The sequence below is a fragment of the Caretta caretta genome, chromosome 6 (genome assembly GCF_965140235.1).
Source record: "Caretta caretta isolate rCarCar2 chromosome 6, rCarCar1.hap1, whole genome shotgun sequence".
In the NCBI taxonomy this organism is placed as follows: domain Eukaryota; kingdom Metazoa; phylum Chordata; order Testudines; family Cheloniidae; genus Caretta; species Caretta caretta.
The window spans coordinates 86,593,761-86,611,032 of NC_134211.1; the positions used below are offsets into that span (position 1 = coordinate 86,593,761).

General features: G+C 42.4%; 2 protein-coding genes across 8 annotated transcripts in view; one reads left to right on the forward strand and one right to left on the reverse strand.

Moving 5' to 3' along the window:
• SLC25A21 (solute carrier family 25 member 21) overlaps positions 1-3,025 on the reverse strand; it is a 397,333-nt gene extending 394,308 nt beyond the window's left edge. For 4 of the 7 annotated variants that reach the window (XR_007357307.2, XM_048855142.2, XM_048855137.2 and 1 more), the window contains exon 1: positions 2,922-3,010. Coding sequence is in view for 2 of the 7 variants with exons in the window: in XM_048855143.2 (XP_048711100.1) it covers positions 2,922-2,988 (67 nt within the window). In the remaining 5 variants the exon portion in view is untranslated. Of the gene's footprint in view, positions 1-2,921 lie in introns of all 7 variants that reach the window. The other 3 variants (XM_048855143.2, XM_048855144.2, XM_048855139.1) reach the window with 3 other exon arrangements.
• Positions 2,913-17,272, forward strand: part of MIPOL1 (mirror-image polydactyly 1) — a 294,447-nt gene continuing 280,087 nt past the window's right edge. The window contains exon 1 of the mRNA XM_048855134.2: positions 2,913-3,018. The gene's annotated coding sequence lies outside the window, so the exon portion shown is untranslated. The remainder of the gene's footprint in view (positions 3,019-17,272) is intronic.

The window sequence follows — 17,272 nt, forward strand, 5'->3', positions numbered from 1 at the left end:
TCAACAATTTTCCTCAATTGGGTCATCAGAAAAAAAAGTTTGAAAACTACAGTAACAGACTATAGTACTTCAATGACAGATTAAGCATTTTAAGCCAAAAAAGATACTGTCTACTAGTTTAGGTCTAATAAAAAAAAATATTTTAGACCACCTAATTAAAATACTTACATGATTTAAATAATCTAACTAAAAAAAGTAATATTTTCTTTAGACATGACTGCACTCTGCACTATTTGCAACCCAAACACTGAAATATTCTACTACATGACAATCAGAAACTAGAAATACTGTCATTGTCCAAGCTGAATTAAATGCAAAAACTGAATATCATAAATTTGTGATATTTAAAGTTTACAGTTTGAATAATCTAATGAATTAGTGATCGGTAAATTTTTAAAAATAATGTTATTGATTATTATAGGTTGATTTTGTTAGTTTAATGCTATATTTTTGTCAGAAAAGTGTAAGATGTTACTTTAATTTCTTCCTGGAGATGCAACAGTATATCTGATTTTAAAGATTACTGCTAAAGTACAAAGAGTAGTACAGTGTACTTCCATTTTAAATAGAGTAGTTACAGTTTCAGTGCAGTGCAATTTTTACTATTAATATTTCAGAATTGTAAACCCTGAACTACATAACTTCAAGTGCTATTAACAATGTGTCATAATATTCTAGATCAGTAACAACAATCCAGCATCTATTTTAACTTAATAATATCAAATGTGCTACAAAAATGCTACATAAAATAAGTTTCTGAAGTTTAACACTGCTTTCTACATGGTATGAACACTCCAATAAGGATTTATAGACGATCATAGTATGCAAATATGGAAAAAAGATATTAAATTAAGTCCATGCTTCTGCAAGGAAAAGATAAAGCAGTCACTTGTTAGAAGAGACTACAGTGGGCCAGTAGCACCATTATAGTTAAACAGTAAACCGATCTAAATCTTAGCAGCCTTTCAAACATAATCATGGTGCACTATATCCAAGCTTAGTCCAAAGTACAGCAGAGTCCTCAAAACCTCAGAGTTCCAGAAATTGGAACTGGAGGATAGGGGATGGATCACTCCACAAATTGCCCTCTTCTGTTCGTTCTGGCATCAGCCATTGTTGGAAGGCGATGGACCACTGGTCTGAACCAGTATGGCCATTCCTATGTTTTAAATATTTCACAATTGTTCCATAATGGCCTAAAATACTGTTGTAACACTATTGTAAACATAGCTTTTGGGGCCTCAGACAGAATACTGTAATTCCTCGCTTAGTGTTGTAGTTATGTTCCTGAAAAATGCTACTTTAAGCAAAATGATGTTAAGTGAATCCAATTTCCCCCATAGGAGTTAATGTAAATGGGTGGGTTAGGTGCTAGGGAAATTGTTTTTGCCAGACAAAAGATTTTTTTTTTAGTATCTATACATACACACACACACACTATAAGTTTTAAACAAACAATTTAATACTGTACACAGCAATGATGATTGTGAAGCTGGGTTGAGGTGGTGGAATCAGAGGGTAGGATATTTCCCAGGGAATGCCTTGCTGCTAAATAATGAACTGTTAATGTAGCCTCACACTCTACAAGGCAGCAGTAATAGAGGGAGAAGACTAGGGTGACCAGATGTCTTGATTTTATAGGGACAGTCCTGATTTTTGGGTCTTTTTCTTATATAGGCTCCTATTACCCCCCACCACGTCCCAATTGTTCACATTTGCTATCTGGTCACCCTAGAGGAGACACAATAGACGCATGGCAGTGGCTGCAAACATTCCCTGTGGAAACTGAATGTGATGATGAACTCATGTTATCCCACTGGAGCGCACCACTCCCTCCACTTTCCAAAGTGCCTGGGGACATGTGTGTGAGAGACAGACATACACATGCACATTGCCCCTTTATGTATGCTAACCACACTCTAAGTACATTGCCTTTTTAAGTAGATCAGCAAGTTGCAACAGAAGCTGCTGCCAGCAAACTCCCTGTATCCTGAGCCCTATAGTGTCCCCCCTGGTCTGGGGAGATTGGGTACAGGAGCAAGAAGCAGAAGCGGGTAGAGGGGGACACCCTGACATCAGCACCCCTTTCCCCCCCCCCCCCCACCTCCTGCACAGCAAGCAGGAGGCTCCCACCAGCAGCTCCAAGGCAGAGGGCAGGAGCAGCACACAGCAGTGCGGGGAGGGACAGCTGAACTGCCAGCAATTGATAGCCTGCTGGGCAGCTGCCACACAGGGAACTTAGGGGAGCTGATAGGGGGACTGCCGGTCCACCGTGGTTTCATGACCCCACCAGCTAGCTGCAATGGGCTGCTCTTCCTGCAAGCAGTGGACAAAGCAGGCGGCTGCCGAACTAGGAGGACATTAAGTGAGGAGTTACTGTATTTTACCAGCAACCTACAGTCCACTGCTATATATTGCAACAGACACTGACAGGAGAACGACACATGCTAATTTCTACCCCCATGCAGTTTGTTTGTAAAATCAAAGGAGAGGAAACCGAGTCGGTTCTTCAGAGAGCTGCATCAGAACGCCAAGGGGGCTGGTTTAAACTTCCCAGACAGGGGAACTGTTGAAGCAGGGAACCAAAGAGCAGGCTGTCACCTCGCCTCCTTTAGTCAGTGCAACTGGCTGCAGGCACACACAGGGGGAGGAGCAGCCCAAAGCCAGCGAGTGGGATGAGACTGGGCACTTGATCAAGGCTTTTTGGACTCCAGGGCCAGGACACATTTGGGGTGGGGGGAGGAGGCGCAGAGTGGGTTTTCAGATGCCCAGGCTCGGCTTCGCAGCGCACACACCAGGGGAGGTTGTGCCCGCGACTAGCCAGAGTCAGGAAATGTTGGTGAACTGAATCACACCCTCCAATACATAATAATGAGAGAGCAGGGAGCGCAGAGTGCTTGCGAGGAAAATGTCTGACTTACCCGCTGAGCCACCGGCCGTGATCTGGTGAGAAGCCTCCTGCAAAAAGCCGCCCGGCTTCCTGGACATCTTCACCTGCGCCTGGGAAGCAGCAGAGCGGTCAGTCCCGAAGTACCCGGCAGAGGCGGCCTGGGGGCAGAACTAGCGCCAGCCCCAGTGAGGGGAAAGAGCCCGAGACAGTGGGAAGTCGGGGGGAGGGGGGACTGTCGGAGACCGGCTCCTGGCAGAAAGTGGCAGCTGGAAGGGTGAAGCGCGAGCGCCCCTCCACCCTGGGATCGTGGCTGGGCGGGAGGAGGAAGAGGCAGAGGCTATGCGAGGGAGGAACGAGCCCAGCTACACGTGCAGGAACCTGCCTGTTGCGTGCACTCCCCCAGCCCTTCCCCCGCAACCTTTATACCTAGTGGGCGGGGGGCAGCTACGGGCCAGAACCTGGGCCTAGAGTCGTTGCCCTGCTCGAAAGGCCAGGTCCCCTGTTGCTTTGCAGTCTGCAATTCAGCCCCTGCTGGTAGACTGAGAGGGAGCAAGTTTGGAGAGTGGAAAGGGGGAAGTCCTGTCACAAGGGGCAGGGAGGCAGGAGGTACAGTAACTCCTACTTAATGTGGTCCTGGTTAACTTGTTATGTGGCTGATCAATTACAGAACATGCTAGTTTAAAGTTGTGCAATGCTGTCTTATATCAGTGTTTGGCAGCTGCCCGCTTTGTCCATTGCTTGCAGGAAGAGCAGCTAGTTGGCTCGAGCTGGTGGGGGCTTAGAACCAGCGTGGACTGGCAGCCCCCCATCAGCTCCTGTAAGTTCCCTGTGTGGCAGCTGCCCAGCAGGCTATCAATTGCCTGGCAGTTCAGCTGTCCCTCCCCCCACTCCCCTGTGCTGCTCCTGGGAGCCTCCTGCTTGCTGTGCAGGTGGGGAAGAGGGGTGCTGATGTCAGGGTGTCCCCAACCCCCCCACGTTCCTACACCTCATCTCCACAGAGCAGGTGGGGACAGGACAGGGCTCAGGACAGAGGCAGCTTGCTGGCAGCAGCTGGTATCTCAACTTGTTGATCTACTTAAAAAGGCAATGTACTTAGAGTGGGGTCAGCATACTTAAAGGGGCAATGTGTGTCTCTATCTCTCACACACACCGTGTGTGTCTCTCTTTCTCTCTCTCACACACACACACATACACACAGATGGGTATGTGTATGTCTGTGGAGGGAGTGGTGTGCTTCAGTGGGATAGCGTGGGTTCATCATCACTGTTCAGTTTCGCAGGGAATGTTTGCAGCCACAGCCATGCATCTATTGTGTCTCCCTCCCTCCATTACTGCTGCTTTGTAGAGCGTGAGGCTACATTAACAATAATGTGTTAACCCTTGAGGGCTCAGCCGAGTGCTAGTTCATCATTTAGCAGCAAGGCATTCCCTGGGAAATATCACACCCTCTTCCACCCTCTGACTCCATATATAAATGTCTTTTGTCTGGTGAAAAAAATTTCCCTGGAACCTAACCCACCCACCCCCCAACATTAATTACATTAATTCTTATGAGGAAATTGGATTTGCTTAACATCATTTTGCTTACAGTAGCATTTTTCAGGACCATAACTACAATGTTAAGCAAGGAGTTATTTTATAGGCAGCAGCCCCAGGGATGGTGATAGGACAGAGCATCCTAGTAGCCAGTGGAGCAGAGAACAGAAAGAGCCTCCACTTTCTGGTCTCAAACCCAATCAACTGAGCCAGCTCCCCTGCTCTTCTTCCCCGTTCCCCCCTGTCCCACCCCACTGTGCCAACTCCCTTGCTGACCCCAGTACCCTCCTCAGATTTCTAATCCCCAAATAACTCCGTGCTCCCTGGCTGCCCCCAATCTACTAGCACAACACTCTGCCCTGCCCCTGACCCCGACCCCTGCATCTGGCTGCCCCACCCCCTTTCTCCTCCAGTTGACCCCCATACTTCTTGTAACCCTTTTGCCCACATCCCATAGCTCCCCTCTCATGGGCTAGACATGGACCCCTCAGGCTTCCATCCCCACAGAGCCACACAAACTAACCCAAAGCCAACCAACACCTATTTCGTCACCCTGATGACCCTTGACCCAATTTGAATCTACAGAGGGGAGAGGCAATGCCTTTTGTTTTCTGGGGATGTCTGTCTAACTTCCTGTCTCCCACCTTCAGCTAGGTGATACCAAACCTCTTCCTCTAGTCTCTACCTGCTCAGGAGTCAGGCCTGGCAGGGCTTCTATATCCTGTACTTGTTTCAGATACACAAGTTGCACCTTCAGGTAGTTTTGAATGAAATTCAGTCATTTCAGCATACAAGCATCTGCGAGGTCCAAACTGCATATATCAAGTCACTCTCTTCCAAAAAACAGAACAAAACAAACAGAAAAAAAATGTATGATTATCCTTACAGACACTGAGAATTTTCTTTTGCCACATGGAAATTGAGCTGTCTGTCCACCATGATAGGCCTCAGCCCTCTCATTTTTTTTAAGGATCAGGAAATACATATCCATAGACTTGATGCCTTTCTTTTCCAGGAGGGATTGGATTTCCTGAAATTTCTTATTGATTTTGTTGATCTCAAATATCAGAGGGGTAGCCGTGTTAGTCTGGATCTGTAAAAGTCGCAAAGAGTCCTGTAGCACCTTATAGACTAACAGACGTATTGGAGCATGAGCTTTCGTGGGTGAATACCCCTTCGTCAGATGCATGTCAAATGCATGTTGATCTCAGAGGCACTCTTGAACATAGCTCAGATGGTGAATTTGGTGGAATTTCTTTTAACTGAATTCTGTAGCCTTCCTTGGTAAAGCTGAGGGACTATTTATCCAAGGTGACTAGGGACCATCTGGGATAAAAAGCTTCCTATTTTCCTCCATGAGAGACACCCTCGAAACTGGATACCAACTGACTATTAATTCTTTACCCTTTAAAACGCAAGAGGTTTTTGTTTCTTGGAATTAGGGATTTAGGAGGCCCTTTTGGATTATCTGAAAGGGATGATGAACACCCTGAACATGAGTGTCCTGACTCCAGAGGTCTAGGTTGGCTAGTGGCTTTTGGTGAAAGGACTAGATGACAGACGTGAGGGAATGAAGGGTGGCTTTTGTCTCTGTCACTTTGAAGCTCTTAACTTCTCCCTCAAAAGGTGCTCACCATCATACAACAGGAACCCTAGCTTCTGCTGAACCTCTTGAAGACAGAAAATATTTGTAGCTGTGTGTGTCTGCATGCTCTTGCATCCCAGCCACCAAAGACCATCTGAACCTTAGTGCCAAGTCATCTCCAAGCCAAAACAGATCCTACAGTGGAGTTGCGTCTTATGTGGGGGTTAGGTTCTGAAGTCAGTGTGTAAGGCTAAAATTGCATATAGTCAAAATTACCCTTGAAAATCCCTTAAATCGCCCATAAAGTACAGTATACTGTACATGGTTTTGTGTATACAACCCTGCACAGTAATATGTATTAATGTATACAGTAATGTACAGTATATAAAAAAAGAGTACATAGCTTGGGTGATGGAAAGCGAGTTGTAGACAAAGCGGTTGGCTCTGGTTCAGCTCGAGAAGTTGATTGTGTAGGCTCATCTGCTGCTGGTTGTTTTTCCTTGAAAAACAGGGTGATGGGCAATTGTTGCTGTTGTCTCTTGAGCTGCTCAAACATTTCTTGATACGGTCTCAAATCATCCGTAATACTATGTGTGATTTTGAGACTTCATTCCATAGAGGGATCGTATTCAGAAATTAAATCATTCTTCATTGTCAGATGCAGCTTCACCAGTAGTCTGCACGTTTTTGAGGTTGAAGCAGTTCCTAAAACTGTTAAGCCAACCTTAGCTGGCTTTGAATTCCTTCTCATCAGAAGGCTGTCCCTCTTCAGCGGGAGGTTTGAACAGTGCATAGAGGCTAAGAGCCTTTTCTTGACACATGTTGCCATTGATAGGCACATGTTTACGGTTCATGTCTTCCAGCCATAAGTTTAATGCCTTTTCAGTCTTCACTAAAAGTCTTATCACGCACCTGGCTCGTCACTTTAGCAGTTATTGGAACACTTGATGCCACGTCTTGACGAATTTCTCTCTCTTGAATCTTCATGGCACGGATGCTAGATTCATTGCAGCCATATTTACATGCCACTTTGGAGACTGACATACTGTCTCTCAATAAGTCCAACATAGCCAGTTTTTCCTCCAGCATTGGAACAGATCACTGTTTCTTTGGTTGAGCACCAGATGAAGTAGTTGGCTTGTGTTTGGCGGCCATGTTGTATGGAAAATACGTTATCTTTAAACACTAGAATCGCACTCAGCGCGGCGAGATGCTCACACTATGAGAGGCATGCGGGAACTGAAACCGACTGCGGGAACAGCGGATTCACGTCTCCCATCTCATGCTCACTCGGGGCATATGCTCATTGAGTGGAATGGTGGGTGGAATCGGCCCACACTTTTTATAAGTATCTTGTTATTTTTCTTTTTTTTTTGCCGAGCGTGTGTAGTTGAATTTGTGTAAGTTAAATGCACGTATGATGCGACTCGCCTGTATTTTTAAATTCTGCCTGCTTTCTTTTTGGGTAGAATTTCCTTTTGGGTAGAGCTGTTTTCCATATTCTGAACTGGTATTTACCCTTGTATGACTCAATAGATTGGTGTCAAAGTGGGTGGTACTAATACAGTGTTTCATTTACCTCCTGGTGCCTCTGATATGTTCATTCAGGGTGCCAACTTCTTGTCATAATTATGTGGCACACCAATAAAAGGGCAAGGAAGCTTTCAGGTGCTTGCCCAGAGACCTGCCAAGCCACAGTGACTTATAGGGTGAAATTCTGGGTGAAGTCAATGCCACTGATTTTAGTAAGGCCAGGCTTTCATCCAAAGCAGTTAGGCCCAGTCATTGCAGATACAGTGAGTCACAAGATTCACCAAACACCGGTCCTTTTAGCCTGCAGTGAATGTCACCACACATGGAAGAGTTTTTGAAGTCACTGCGATGTTTCTTCTCTTCCTTTTTAGCAGGATTTTGGAAGACATGGCTAAGGAATTATACACAAGACAAGTTTTAGGGAAAACTAGATTATTTTAAAGAGAAAACGTTCACATCAGAGGACTAAGGCACCAAAACTTCATTGAGTAAGTGTGAATAAGAGGCGTGTAACAATAAACAATGTAGTCACGCAACAGAAAGTAAAGAACGCTTGGAGACACTTGGAAGTTGCCATGGGATGTGGTAGCATGTGACACTCTTGCAGGAGATAATGATGTTAGACTACTTTAAAATGTGAGAGTTATGATAAGTCTGCTGCTAAGAGTATGGGCCCAAGTGTGGGGTTAAATGAAATCTGGTAGCTTTGGAGAAAATAAATAACTTTTCTTCTCCCTTCTTATCTGGAATGATTCTTTGGGTGTACAATCTGATAAATATATTTAAAGTGAAAAGTGTAATATTTTTAATAATGATAAGTATTTCTCTACCTCATAGGGGGTGTTGTGAGGATGAATACTTTAAAGATTGTGAAGTGCCCAGAAACTGTGGAAATAGGGTAATATAAGTACCTACACCAGATAGTAAGATTACAGCACAACTTAATTTTGTATTCAATATTTCCTACAAACAGCACCCCAAAATGTTTTACAGGAGTTAATACCTTCACGGAGTTAAATAATTAGTAACTGAGGAAAACTACGTTAAGTTACTGGAAAGGGAAAATATATTTTGAGCTAGGATTAAAGTGTCACAATAATGGCAAAATGCAATAGAGATAAAGGAAAGTTGTTTCACTTGGCAGGAGTTGCAGAGACGGTTCTTATACTACTAATGGAGAGATTGTATGGAAGGACTGTGAAGAGGCTAATCTTAGATTTATATAGGGAACAGGAAGGGAAATCAAGTTAGACTATTAAATCATTAGAAACCAAAATTCATCTAATTTTACCATTTTAGCCCATTTATGTGGCAGAAAAAGCAGGTCCTCTACAAGCAAAAAAGCAATATTTTTTAGACAAGTGGTATGCTGAAGAAGATACTTTAGTTGGCTGTAGGTAGTTATTGTGCATGAACTTCTGAGATAAAGCACATTTTTCCCCCAGAAGCAGGCCTTTCTGAGAATTTGTCAAATCTCTCCAAAATGTGTTCTGCTACTTGGAAAATGAATAGCTAGTGTGTTATTACTTAGAAGCCAAGACCTGAAAATATGTTGTTGTTAGAAAGATATTTTCACCAAGCTACAGTACAATTCTGATAAGTTCATTTGCTGAGCCTCTCTTCTTGTGATAAAGTGTTACCAACAAGTTCTGGAATAAGTAGATACTTATTCCAATACAATAAGTAGACACTTATTCCAATACAATAAGTAGATATTCCAGCACTGTAAGAAAATGTAGCTGTTAATTGCTTTGCAAAACCTGTGATTGTCACTATACAGTTTATGAACATGGATAGTATTAATTATATGTAAAAAAATTAATGCCGCATTAAAGCTTGAGATTTTAATTGTAAAAAAATCAGGAAATTCAAAATTATTCTTCACACAGCAAACATAGTTCGTCCCCCTTGCACGTATCAGGAAACAAATAGTAATGTGAATTCTTTAATATATGCATGTTATAAAGACTGAGTAATCATTGTGATGGGGATCTAGAGTAACTCCCGTAAGATAATAAACTTTGTTTGTGGTGACCTTCAAGTAATTAAAATCTCAACATTAATGTTTCATTAACATTTGCATTAGATCCCGTGGTTTTTCTCAGTAAGAACATTGCTTGATAAATACTGCAGGATCATCAGGCCCCCAGTGTTCTAGGTTGTCAAAGAACTACTTGAGCATCACTGCTTATCCAGAGATGGAGAATCTACTGTACAAGATCCCCTTTGATACAAAGAACAGAAATAGAATTAGGATGGACTAACTGTAGCAGTTCAGCCTAACAGTATCAGCCGGGGGAGGGTCTACAGTTGATCAGATCTTTCTTCAGCAATAAGTACCATTGCAACAAAACAGGAATTTGTGTAGAGAATTTGTATATGTCTACAGAATAAAATTACATTTCAAAATAAAATACCCAAGGTGTACATAATTAACATTGAGATGCGTCTGTTGTGGATCCATGTCCCCATAATGTCATTCTCTTATATAAAACATTAACTACTACTTTAGGAAACCTTAAAGAGGATCTGCAATATTAAAATAAAAACAAATCCATTATCACTTTCGTACTAGGTGTCATATACCCCAAACAAACATGGTTAAACACCCCTGCAGGTTACTTTAACTTATAACATATACCTTTTCTCCTTTGACATCTATCTGCTCACACTCTCAAAATACTAATGGCTGCACCTCCACTGGACAGATTTCCCGAAGTACTACAAGGTTTAATCCTGTGTTCTCATGAGCCTTGTCTTCTCCTGCCCTTCCCAAACACTGCGTCACCTGTGTTTACCGGGACCACAACATCCTCCTCTTTAAAAGAACTAGTTCAGTAATATTATTATCAAAATACAGTTTATTTGATTATTTCCACCTTCGAAGGTATCTGGGGTGACCATATTTCTCAAAGTGAAAACGGGACACCCAAGCCACCTGGTGTCACCACTAGTCCAAGCCTGTTGTGCATGGCAGGTATCTCCTTTTCTCTCCCCCTCCACACCACACCCCCGCATCCTGATTTTATAGGGACAGTCCTGATTTTGGGGGCTTTTTCTTATATAGGCTCCTATTACCCCCATCCCAATTTTTTATACTTGCTATCTAGTCACCCTAGGCACACCCCACTTTTTTGGCAGAACTGGGCATTTGTCCCGTTTGTTCTTGCCAACTGATCATCAAACGGGACAAATGCCCACTTTTGCCAAAAAAAAGTCAAGATGTCCAGGACAGTCCCAGCCAAAACAGAATGTATGATCACCCTAGGTATTAAATTATTAGTGAATGATCCCCCCTCTATACACACACACACACACACACACACACACTTCAACCAACTTTACTCTTGAAACCAGACACCTGTCAGGGCCTCCATTCCTGATCTCTTCAGAAACAAGGACATTTCCTCACATGCCATTAGTAAGAAACACATCAGATTCCTCCGGTCCCGTAACGTTCTTAACAAAACAAACAACATTAGCAACACAAAAACAAACACCAAGCAGACAAACACAGGAACTTTGTCCTCTCCCGCCAACCCCACCCCCTCAAAAAAAACCCAGTGTGTTCCAGCCCTTTCCCATTAGCCATCTCTCAGAAATACCTAGCCTTTGCATCCCTTCCCCCCAAAATCCCCCACAGGTCCACCACCACAGCACTGTCCAAAGCAACAAGCTACCAGCAATCACTCTCAGCCCCCAGTAAAAACATCCACCGAAGATTCCAGCCCCTACTTCCTCACCAGCTTCAGTAAACAGCTGATCGAATCCTAACTGCCGTCTCTAGCCCCGCTTCCCATCCCTGCTTATGCTCCTGCTCCTCTTTCCCAGCTGGGGCTCACCTTTCGCACTCCCAAGAGTTGTATGCCTTCCCCCCGCCACATCGGTGTCTCCAGAGCGTGCCCGCTGTCCTTGTCTGCCTGTGCTCGGGGCTTTGTTTGTTTGTTGGTGAGCTGGTGCCGACGAGCATGGAGGTGGCAGTGTGGAGCTGTGGGTGCACACATGTTTCCCTAGAAAGGAACTATCACCTCCCTGATGATGCAGCCTCTTCCCATAGATCACTTTTATTTTATTTTTTTTGCTGCTCCGCTGCCTAGGGGATAGCAAATGAAATGTGATTTTTCTATCACCCAGTGTTTCTCCTTGACATCTAATCAGCTTTTTCTCTCTCATTCACTGTTTCACTTTATTTCTGTTCTGAGTTATTAGCTTGCCATTTTTTGTCCATATTTCTAGCTTCGCTGGTTCTCTGTGCCATTTCTCTGTTCTCACTGCTATTTGGTACCCTTTCCAGTTCAGTACCGTCTGAAAATTTCACTCTTGTGGAATTTACTCCTTTTTCTCAACCATTAATGAGCATATTAAATCAGATCAAACTTACCATTAATCTTTTTGGCATGCCATCTTGATACATGATCGTGTAGGGGTTGCTGTAGCACACTGTTATTGCCCTAAAGGAGAGTGTGTGATGTTGCTTCTATAAGGGTTCAAAAGTCAGCTCTGTTCTTGTGAAGCTCTCAACTGCTCACTCCTCTAATTTGGTGGAAAATTAAAGGAGAAGCTCGGCTTTCACTTAAATATATTAGCTTTTCTTTCCCCTCCCCATGTGCAGATAGCCTTGTGAATGTAAACTGGTCACCAGAGTTGGGCTCAACTTCTGCTGCAGGAGGCTGAGTGCTTAAAGTTTTGTCTCACCTGTGTGACCCACAATTTTATGTAAAACAAGTCAATTGCTTTTGATGTATATCCCCAAGCGTCCTCTGGCTAACTCTTCCCAAAATCATTAGGCCATCTTTGTGCATAGTAGTGTAGGCAGGAAACAGTTACATTTGTGGAAGGAGGCCAGTGGTAAAATATATTTTGCAGGAGCACCCAAAAATGCAAAAGCATAGCCTGTAACATGTTAGCTCAAACCTCTCAAACCTGTGCTGAGGCTTCCTTTCACTTGTGTGGATTAGTGACTAGTTTAACATTTATTTTAAAAACTTACTTTGAGACTAACGCTTATTTTAGTAAATTTCATCTCACAGCAATATTTCAGCAGCTAAATACTGTTGAAAAGAGGATTTCTGGTTTTGCCTTTTCCCTTCTCTTTAAATGTAAACTATTTGTGAAATGTCATGTAAACATCAGTGGAGACTGAGAAGTTCTGTTTATTCACAGAATAGATACAGCATGGAAAGCATCAGTGTAAGTTCCTTCATGCTTTTCCATCAGTATGCCTCAATGCTACCCTGGGTCTACCAACTCTTAAGCATGAGAGGGCAGTAACCATGCTGTCGGCTGATATAGTATTCCTTAACATGTACAATATATCCACTTTTTGTAGTTAAAACACTTTATAAATACTGATTTGTACAAACTACCACCAAGGATGCTTATCGCTACCAAATTGATTGTGGTTATTCGTCGTGGACTCCTATGCACTACGAACTCAACAGGAAAATGGGTGGTTGTAATGGAAATATTAGTAATATCTTCAGTGGACTGGCTTAGATATGTTATAGAAATTATATGGATATAGTTAGATTACTCTTTTAGCCATTCTAATTTTAAGTTTTGTGAACTTGAAGATGGCAGGAGGTGATATTTGATTATCCGTGCTGATATTAATGAGCCAAATAATATTAGTTGAAGTTTTAGTATGTGCTGATTTGTGCAAATCCAATAGAACAGAAACAAGTTAACAAATGCCTGAGAGTTTTTTACTGTAGCTGTTCTGTCTCCCTTGTAATAGGTGCTGTACAAACACTTAAGAAGACATATGACCACATACACTGAATACCAAAGGTTATGTATTACAGAGCTGTTTGTGGCTTTCTTTATACTTAGAATGGCAAATAACAGTGACGCTGAAGTAAATTTAATTATGGTGGATGGTAAATATCATTCTTTTAATTGCACCAACTGTTTACAACATGATTGAAGGGATTTTACTCAAAATTTTAAAAAAATCACCTTTGAATTTAGAATAAATGTATTTTTAGTGTATAAGGATAACTTTTAAGAAATGTCATTAACAACTGAAAACCAGGTATTTGGGATTGTAACAGGGTGCTGGCCAGGAGGTCCTGGCCAGGCCCCTGTTAGCCCAGCTCCAATTAAGGGGCATTAATTGGAGCTGGCTGGGTATGGCTTGCCTAAGGGCTTGATGAGAAACACCTGTAGACCTTATTAGCCAGGGGCTATATAAAGCTGGCAGGAAGGAAGCAAAGGGAGGAGCCTGTGGCTGTAGGTCCCTCCTGGCTGAGGGAGCTAGCTGTCCCCCAGGGAGCAGTGTTGAACAGACTGTATATAGATGGTGGTAGGAAGTGACACTGTAAATAAAAGGGCACTGGTGCTTGCACTCTAAGCCGTCTCCGGCTGATTTGCGGCACGAGCAGCGAAAGGCTCCGTTACAGGGATGAATATGCTTTCATAACCTTAATTATAGAATTTGGTTGCCACCTGGCAAGACTAATATGTAGGATTTAGTTTTAGTCAGCACACAGCAATCTTAGGTCAGCCTTACATTTCCAAAAGGTGTGTGTAGCAGTAAACTGTATGAGAAAATGTCAACTGCATATACAAATAACTTGCATAATATTGTGTGTCACTGAAGTTGGCTGAATCTCACTGAACAGATTACCAGATTCATTTTTACTTTTAGAGGAAATGAATCTTAGCTGAAATTATGTAGGTAATACTGTCATTTGTCTTTCAGAGGCTATTGTTTATAATTAAGTCTACATTTTAGTCATGGGTATTTTTAGTAAAAGTCATGGAAAGGTCATGGGCAGTAATCAAATATTCACGGCCCGTGGCATGTCCATGACTTGTACTATATACCTGTCAAGGTTCCTTCCCCGCTCTGAACTCTAGGGTACAGATGTGGGGACCTGCATGAAAACCTCCTAAGCTTACTTTTACCAGCTTATGTTAAAACTTCCCCAAGGTACAAACTATTTTACCCTTTGCCCTTGGACTTCCCCTGCCACCACCAAACTTTATCTGAGTTCCCGAGAAAACGTAGTTTGGAAACGTCTTTCCCCACAAAATCCTCCCAAACCTTGCACCTGGGGAAGGTTTGGTAAAAATCCTCACCAATTTGCGTAGGTGACCACAGACCCAAACCCTTGGATCTTAAGAACAATGAAAAAGCATTCAGTTTCCTTACAAGAAGACTTTTAATAGAAGTAAAAAAGAATCACCTCTGTAAAATCAGGATGGTAAATACCTTACAGGGTAATTAGATCCAAAATATAGAGAATCCCTCTAGGCAAAACCTTAAGTTACAAAAAAGACACACAGACAGGAATATTCATTCTATTCAGCACAGCTATTTTCTCAGCCATTTAAAGAAATCATAATCTAACACATACCTAGCTAGATTACTTACTAAGTTCTAAGACTCCATTCCTGTTCTGTCCCCGGCAAAAGCATCACATAGACAGACACAGACTCTTTGTTTTTCTCCCTCCTCCCAGCTTTTGAAAGTATCTTGTCTCCTCATTGGTCATTTTGGTCAGGTGCCAGCGAGGTTACCTTTAGCTTCTTAACCCTTTACAGGTGAGAGGATTTTTCCTCTGGCCAGGAGGGATTTTAAAGGGGTTTACCCTTCCCTTTATATTTATGATAATACCCCTAACTAAAACTTGGGCCAGGGGGCTGCAGGTGCTGCGGGGTGGGGTGGGGGCACCGTGGGTGCTGGGGAGAGGGCGACCTGGCCCCCCTGCTGGGAGGGGATGATTGGCGGGGCTGGCAGGCTCCTTACCTGGCTCTATGCAACTCCCCAGAAGTGGATGGCATGTCCCTACAGCTCCTAGGGAGAGGGAAGGCTAGGGGGCTCTGCATGCTGCCCCCTCCATGAGCGCTTTTCGCTGGGAATCGCAGCAAATGGGAACTGCAGGGGCATGCCTGCAGGCAGGGGCGGCATGTACAGCCCCCTGGCCCTTCTGCCTAGGAGCTGCAGGGACATGCCGTCCGCTTCCGGGCAGCCCCCCGAGGTAAGCGCAGCCCCCTGCCCCAGCCCTGGGTCCCCTCTGACACCCAACTACTGCTGCTGCTGGAGGGGGTTGGGGGCGATGGCCAAAGACTGCCCCACCAGCAGCCAGTGCAGCTGGCCCAGGGCAGCCCTGGATCCAGCTGCACCAGCTATTGCAGAAGTCACAAAGTCACGGAATTTGTGACTTCTGTGACGTCCATGACACACACGCAGCCTTATTTATAATGCTTGTAGCAAACTATTATACTGTCATGAATGAAAACAAGTTACTCTGCATGCAAACAAATAGTGACTTTATTCTTGGGACACTTTTGAGAGAAAGCAGAAATAATGATTGTTTGAAATCTTCTAGAGCTATCAGATGATTTTAAAAATTGCAATTAATTGTGAGATTAAAAAAATAATCACAATCACAGTTTTAATCGCATCGTTAAACTATAATAGAATACCAATTTAAATTTATGATAAATGTTTTTGATGTTTTTCTACCTTTTCAAATATATTGATTTCAATTACAACACAGAATACAAATACAATACAGTGCTCACTTAATATTATATTTATTACAAATATTTGCACTGTAAATCTAGAAGTTGAAGCATGACGGGGCATACAAATGTTTAGCATATCTGACACGTAAATACCCTTGCAACGCCGGCTACAACAGTGCCATGCGAATGGCTGTTCTCACTTTTAGGTGACCTTGTAAATAAGAAGCAGGCAGCATTATCTCCCATAAATGTAAACAAACTTGTTTCTCTTTGCAATTGGCTGAACAAGAAATAGGAGTGCGTGGATTTGTAGGCTCTAATGTTTTACATTGTCTTATTTTTGAGTGCAGTTATGTGGAAAAAAATTCTACATTTGTAAATTGTACTTTCATGATAAAGAGATTGCACTTCAGTACTTGTATGAGGTGAAGTGAAAAATATTATTTATTTTTTCTTCTGTAGTGTGCAAATATTTGTAATCCAAAATAATAATATAAAGTGAGCACTGTACACTTTGTATTCTGTGTTGAAACCAATATATTTGAAACTGTAGAAAAAAATCCAAAAACATTTATCATACATTTAAATTGGTATTCTATTATTGTTTAACAGTGTGATTTAAAACTGCAATTAATCGTGACTATTTTTAAAATCTAATTAATTTGTTTTGCGTTAATCTCTTGAGTTAACTGCAATTCATTCACAGCTCTAAAATCTTCATTTAGCTCGTTCTCATTTCTTCCTTCCAGTATTGAGTTTTCATTTCAGAAGGATGTGGGTAGGCTAATGCACAATTGAATTGATTCTGAGGTTGGAACCAGGTGTACTCTTTCTTTGGTGTGTGTAAATTAATGAAAATATTCTATTGAAAAAAGAAGAGGCTTATAGTTTTATTGGCATCAAAGAGGTAATGGTTACATGCAGGGCTTTACTTTCAATATGTGGTAGTTCATTATCCCGCTTTAAATCTCTGTTTAAAAGTAGAAGAAAAAGACATGCTGAAAAACAGTATGAGCAGTCATTGCTTTTCTTGTTTCTGAACTTCATTAAAAAAAATTCAATGTTGAAAAGGTTCACAGAATTTTGTTGTGACTTTATTTACAGGAGTAGTTGCAAGTATTGTTAAAATGTTGTTCTCTGTTTTTAGTAGAGAATAAGGCTACTAGACTGATATTATAGATCTCCATTTGATGTCTACTTCCTAGTGAGGAAAACTGATATGCATACATCACAATTTATAGTAGTTGAATTAG